This window comes from Cynoglossus semilaevis, unplaced genomic scaffold (genome assembly GCF_000523025.1).
Source record: "Cynoglossus semilaevis isolate Cse_v1.0 unplaced genomic scaffold, Cse_v1.0 scaffold19, whole genome shotgun sequence".
Classification (NCBI taxonomy): Eukaryota; Metazoa; Chordata; class Actinopteri; order Pleuronectiformes; family Cynoglossidae; genus Cynoglossus; species Cynoglossus semilaevis.
The window spans coordinates 77,851-84,839 of NW_007585128.1; the positions used below are offsets into that span (position 1 = coordinate 77,851).

General features: G+C 43.7%; 1 protein-coding gene across 1 annotated transcript in view; it reads right to left on the reverse strand.

The window, feature by feature from the left end:
* LOC103398805 (fibroblast growth factor receptor 1-A-like) overlaps positions 1-6,989 on the reverse strand; it is a 34,362-nt gene that overhangs the window by 16,851 nt on the left and 10,522 nt on the right. Inside the window, exons 3-5 of the mRNA XM_025053820.1 lie at positions 4,198-4,446; positions 2,528-2,617; positions 1,263-1,435 (exon numbers count right to left, since the gene is read on the reverse strand). Of these exons, the coding sequence (XP_024909588.1) occupies positions 1,263-1,435; positions 2,528-2,617; positions 4,198-4,446 (512 nt within the window). The remainder of the gene's footprint in view (positions 1-1,262; positions 1,436-2,527; positions 2,618-4,197; positions 4,447-6,989) is intronic.

The window sequence follows — 6,989 nt, forward strand, 5'->3', positions numbered from 1 at the left end:
GCCCAATAACGGCAGCTTCCAGCTTCCACCCTCTGACCTCTGACCTCCGACCTCCGAGCCGCCAGACCGTCTACACCTCCTGAGAGGCCGCCGGATCCACGCCCCACGTGTTGATCCACGGCACCGTGTGGATGGAATTACAGCAAAGACGCTGTAACCTGTAACTAACAAACTAATACTTAACTAACTGACTGACTAACTAGTAACTAACTAACTGACTAACAAACCAGTACCTACCTAACTGATTAAATAGTAACTAACTAGCTAACTGATTAACAAACTAGTAACTAACTAACTAACTAACTAACAAACTAGTAACTAACAAACTAGCTAATTAACTGACTACCTAATAGTAACTAACTAACTGACTAACATACTAGTAAGTAACTGACTAACTAGTAACTAACTGACTAAAACTGGTAACTAACAAACTAACTGACTAACAAACTGGTAACTAACGAACTAACTGACTAACAAACTGGTAACTATCTAACTGACTAGCTAACTAATAACTAACTGAGTAATAGTAACTAACTAACTGATTAACATATTAGTAACTAACTGAGTAACAAACTTGTAAGTAACTAACTAACTAGCTAGTAACTGACTAACTAACAAACTAGTAACTGGCCAACTAATGATTAAATAACTAAGTAAGTGACTAATTAGTACTTAACAAACTGACTAACAAACAAGCTAACTGACTAACTAAGTAATAACTAAATAACTGAGTAACAAACCAGTGACTAAGTGACTAACTAGTAACTAACTAACTGACTAACAAATCAGTAATTGACTAACTAGTAACTAACTAACTGACTAACAAACCAATAACAAACTAACTGACTAACAAACTAGCAACTAACTAACTGAGTAACTTGTAACTAACTAACTGACTAACTAATAACTAACTGACTAAGAAACTAGTAACTAACTAGTAACTAAGTGACTAACAAACCAATAACAAACTAACTGAGTAACAAACTAGTAACTAACTAACTAGTAACTAACCAAACGCCAAATAACAGCTGCTTCCACCCTCTGACCTCCGACCTCTGACCTCCGACCTCTGACCCCAGCAGACCGTCTAACACCTCTGACCCGCCCGATCCACGCCCCACGTGTCGATCCACGGCGCCGCGCGGATGGAATTACAGCAAAGACGTTTAACGAGCAGAAACAGGACAACCGGCGGAGTGGGGGGGGCTAAGCTACCGCTAGCCTAGCTACAACCGCGGGGGGGGGAGGAAAACGCTGCCGACCTTGAACCCTCCGATGCGATGGTCTTTCTTGAACTCCTTGCCGTTCTTGAACCACTTCAGGGTCGGCGTCGGGTTCCCGCTGGCCTGACATCGGAACTTGACCGTCTTACTGGCGGGGACGGCGTGGAGCTTCTTCTCCATTTTCTCCGGGTGAGCCCACTGGGGGGACATGGCTGTGGGACGAGGACGGACAGACAGAGAGAGAGAGAGAGAGAGAGAGAGAGAGAAAAAAAAAACAAAAAAATCACGGTCAGTTCCGTTACGTTCCTCTGGATGGAGCCAAAGCTGTGACTCTGAACGGTGGACAATGTTTTTTTTCCACCGCTAGTCGTTATAAACGTCGATCGCTTTGTTCCAATTTTTTCCGTTTTGTCGTATGGTCGGATTCTGTTCAGGGACTTGTCGTCTTGTCTTCATGTCGTCTCGTCTTCTTGACATCGTCTTATCTTCCTGTCTTCGTCGTCATGTCTTGTTGTCGTCTCGTCTCCTTGACGTCGTGTTGTCTTGTCATCTTGTGTTGTTGTCTTCTTGTCTTGTCATCTTTTCTTTGTCGTCATGTCTTCTTGACGTCATCTTGTCTTCTTGTCGTCTTGTCTTCGTCGCCATGTCTTGTTGTCGTCTCGTCTTCTTGACGTCGTCTCGTCTTCTTGTCTTGTCATCTTGTGTTCGTCGTCATGTCTTCTTGACGTCGTCTTGTCTTCTTGTCGTCTTGTCGTCGTCGTCATGTCTTGTCGTCATCTTGTCTTGATGTCATCTCGTCTTCTTGACGTCTTGTCTTCTTGTCTTGTTGTCGTCTTGTCTTGTTGTCTTCTTGTCTTGTCTTCGTCACCATGTCTTTTTGTCGTCTTGTCTTGTTGTTATCTTGTCTTCGTCGTCATGTCTTGTTGTCGTCTTGTCTTCGTCGCCATGTCTTGTTGTCGTCTTGTCATCTTGTCTTTTCTTGTCTTGGTCATCATGTCTTGTCTTGTCTTTTTGTCTTTGCCGTCATGTCTTGTTGTCTTCGTCGTCTTGTCTTCTTGACGTCTCATCTTTGTTGTCACGTCTTGTTGTCATCTTGTCTTTTTGTCTTGTCGTCTTGTCTGGTTGTCTTCTTGTCTTTTTGTTGTCTTGTCATGTTTTCTTCTCGTCTTGTCTAATCATCGTCTCGTCGTCCGTCACCACCGTCAGTGGACTCGACCGGTCACCATCTTAAATCTGAACGTCCGACACGTCCTCCACCACTGACCAACAGCGGCCAACGGTGGCCGACACAGGAAGTGACTTACGCAGCAGCTTCTGACTACTGGGCTGCTTGGTTTCCTCCGACGAGGACTCATCATCTTCGTCTTCGTCCTCCGACGAGGCCGAGGCGTCCACTGGGGGGAGACAGAGAACAGAGCAACTGAGTCCCGACCGGCGTCCTGATTGATCGGGACGACGGTCACTAACTGATTAACTAACTGACTAACAGACTAAACAACTAGTAACTAACGAACTAACTGACTAACAAACTAGTACCTAACTAATTAACTGACTAACAAACTAGTACCTAACTAATTAACTGACTAACAAACTAGTAACTAACTAAATAACTAGTGACTAACAAACTAGTAACTAACTGACTAACTTTCTATTTACTAAATCAGTAACTAACTAACTAGTAATTAACTGACTAACTAGCTAGTAACTAACTAACTGACTAACTAGCTAGTAAGTAACTAACTAACTGACGAACTAACCAACTAACTAACTAACTAGTAGCTAATTAACTAAGTAACTAACAAACTAGTAACTAACTCAGTAATTAATTAACTAGTAATTAACTGACTAACAAACTAGTAACTAACTAACTGACTAAGTAACTAGTAACTAACTAACCAATTAAGTAGTGACTAACTAACTGACTAACAAACTAGAAACTGACTAGCTAACTAACTAACTGACAAACTAACTCACTAACTAACTGATTAGCAAACTAACAAACTAACTAACTAGCTGACTAACTAACCGACTAACTAACTCACTAACTGACTAACTAACTAACTGATGAATTAACTAACTAACTAACTAACTGACTAACTAACTCACTAACTAACTAACTAGCTGACTAACTAAGTTATTGACTAACTAACTAGCTAACTGCCTAACTAACTAACTAACTAAATAACCGACCAACCAACCCACCGGTGACGAGGAAGCTCAGGCTGTGGTTGCCGAGGGCGGTGCAGGCGTAGAGGTAACTAACTAACCCACTAGCTGACTAACTAACTAACTAGCTGAGTAACTAACTAACTGACTAACTAACTAGCTAACTGAAACTAACTAAATAACTAACTAACTAATTAACTGACCAACTAACTAACTGACTAACTAACTAACTAACTAACTAGCTGACTCATTAACTAACTAACTAACTGAAACTAAATAAGTAACTAACTGAAACTAACTAACTAACTGACCAACTAACTAACCGACTAACTAACTAACTGAAACTAACTAACTAGCTGACTCACTAACTGACTAACTAACTCACTAACTAACTGAAACTAACTAATTAACCGACTAACTAACTGACTGACTGGTTGACTAACTAACTAACTATCTAACTAACCGACTAACTGACTAACTAACTGACTGATTAACTAACTAGTAACTAACTCACTAACCCACTAACTAACTAACCGCCTAACTAAGTAAGCCGACTAACTAACCCACCGGTGACGAGGAAGCTCAGGCTGTGGTTGCCGAGGGCGGTGCAGGCGTAGAGGTAACTAACTAACCCACTGACAGACTAACTAACTAACCAACCCGACTAACCAACCCACCGGTGACGAGGAAGCTCAGGCTGTGGTTGCCGAGGGCGGTGCAGGCGTAGAGGTAACTATCTATCTAACTAACTAACCAACTAACTAACTAACCTAACTAACCCACTAACTAACCCGACTAACTAACCCACCGGTGACGAGGAAGCTCAGGCTGTGGTTGCCCAGGGCGGTGCAGGCGTAGAGGCCGGCGTCCGTCGGCTCCACGCTCTTGATCTCCAGGTTGCCGTTGCGCAGGTGCGTGTGGTCCCCGTCCTCCAGCGTCTCGCGGTCTTTGGTCCAGTTGACGGCGTGGAGCTGCTGCTGCTGCTGGTCCGAGCAACTCAGGTCCAGGTTGTCCCCCGGGTAGAGGGTGAAGACCTCGGCCGGTGTTTCCAGGAACACTGGGAAAAAAAAAAAAAAAAAAGATCGGAGAGGAACGACAGGAAAATCGGACTAGGAAAAATATCGGGAAAAAAAAAAAAAAAAAAAAAAAATTTGACGAGGAAAAAGATCGGAAAAGAACAACAGGAATATCGGACTAGGAAAAATATCCGGAAAAAAAAAAAAAAAAAGTCAGTAACTGATAGAGTAGGACGTTGATGTGAGACAAGGAGAGATCGCGATATATTTCGACGACGTATCAGGATTTTCTTCCGCCGCTAGTGGTTGTAAACGTCGATCGCTTTGTTCCAATTTTGCCGATTATCGTATCAGAGGATTCTGTTCAGAGACTTGTCTTCTTGTCTTCTTGTCTTGTTGTCGTCTCGTCTTCTTGACGTTGTCTTGTCTTCGTCGTCTTGTCTTCGTCGTCTTGTCTTTGTCGTCATGTCTTCGTCGTCAAGTCTTGTTGCTGTCTCGTCTTCTTGTCGTCATGTCTTGTTGTTTTGTTGTTGTCTTGTCGTCTTGTCTTTATCGTCATGTCTTCTTGTCTTGTCTTGTGTTGTTGTCGTCTTGTCTTGTTGTCGTCTTGTCTTCTTGTCTTGTCGTCTTGTCTTTGTCATCTCGTCTTGTCTTCATGACGTCGTCATGTCTTCTTGACGTCGTCATGTCTTCGTCGTCATGTCTTGTTGTCGTCTTGTCTTGTTGTCGTCTTGTCTTGTCGTCTTGTCGTCTTGTCTTCTTGTCTTGTCGTCTCGTCTTTGTTGTCTCGTCTTTGTCGTCTCGTCTTGTCTTCATGACGTCGTCATGTCTTCTTGACGTCATCTTGTCTTCGTCGTCATGTCTTGTTGTTGTCTCGTCTTCTTGACGTCGTCTTGTGTTCTTGTCATCTTGTCTTCGTCGTCACGTCTTGTCCTCTTGTCCTCTTGTCATCTTGCCTTGTCTTCTTGTCTTGTTGTCATCTCGTCTTCGTCGTCATGTCTTGTTGTCTTCTCGTCGTCTTGGCTTCTCACCTTCGTCGTCATGTCTTATTGTCTTCTCAACACCTCGTCTTCGTCGTCATGTCTTGTTGTCGTCTCGTCTTCTTGACGTCGTCTCGTCTTCTTGTCTTATTGACTTCTTGTCTTGTCATATTGTCTTTGTTGTCATGTCTTGTTGTCTCGTCTTCTTGTCTTGTCATATTGTCTTCGTCGTCATGTCTTGTCGTCTCGTCTTCTTGACGTCGCCTCGTCTCCTCGTCTTCGTCGTCATGCCTGGTTGTCTTCTTGTTGCCTTGTCGCCTCGTCGCCATCTTGTCTTTATGTCATCTCGTCTTGTCGTCTTGTCTTGTCGTCTCGTCCAAACCCCAAACGACACTTTGTCAACGCCGAGCGGAGACGCAAAATCAAATTAGAGGAGGACGACGGGGGGAGTAACTGATAGAGGAGGACGTTGATATGAGATCAGGAGAGATCGCGATATTTCGATATTTTCTTCCACCGCTAGTGATTATAAACGTCGATCGCTTTGTTCCAATTTTGCCGATATCGTATCATCGGATTCTGTTCAGAGACTCGTCCTTTTGTCGTCTCGTCTGGTTGTCTTCTTGTTGTCTCATCTTGTCTTTTTGTCGTCGTGGTCTTGTCTTTTTGTCTTCTTGTCGTCTCGTCTTCTTGATGTCGTCTTGTCTTCGTCGTCATGTCTCGTTGTCTTGTTGTTGTCTTGTCTTGTTGCCGTCTCGTCTTCTTGTCTTCTTGACGTTGTCTTGCCTTCGTCGTCTTGCCTTGTTGCTGTCTCGTCGTCTTGTCTTCTTGTCGTCATGTCTTGTTGTTTTGTTGTTGTCTTGTCGTCTTGTCTTTGTCGTCTCGTCTTGTCTTCATGACGTCGTCATGTCTTCGTCGTCTTGTCTTGTTGTTGTCTCGTCTTCTTGTTGTCTTGTCGTCTCGGTCGTCTCATCTTGTCTTCATGACGTCGTCATGTCTTCTTGACGTCGTCTTGTGTTCTTGTCATCTTGTCTTCGTCGTCACGTCTTGTCGTCTTGTCTTCTTGTCCTCTTGTCATCTTGCATTGTCTTCTTGTCTTGTCATCTTGTCTTCGTCGTCTCGTCTTGTCGTCATCTCGTCTTCTTGACGTCATCTTGTCTTGTCGTCGTCTCGTCTTCTTGACGTCGTTTTGTCTTCGTCATCAAGTCTTGTTGTCTTCTCGTCATCTTGTCTTCTCGCCTTCGTCATCATGTCTTGTTGTCGTCTCGTCTTCTTGTGTCTTTTTTGTCTTCGTCATCAAGTCTTGTTGTCTTCTCGTCATCTTGTCTTCTCGCCTTCGTCATCATGTCTTGTTGTCGTCTCGTCTTCTTGTCTTCTTGACGTCGTCTCGTCTTCTTCGTTAATTGACTTCTTGTCTTGTCATATTGTCTTCGTCGTCATGTCTTGTCGTCTCGTCTTCTTGACGTCGCCTCGTCTCCTCGTCTTCGTCGTCATGCCTGGTTGTCTTCTTGTTGTCTTGTCGCCATCCTGTCTTTGTGTCATCTCGTCTTGTCGTCTTGTCTCGTCTTCTCGTCTTCTCGTCCAAAACCCCAAACAACACTTTG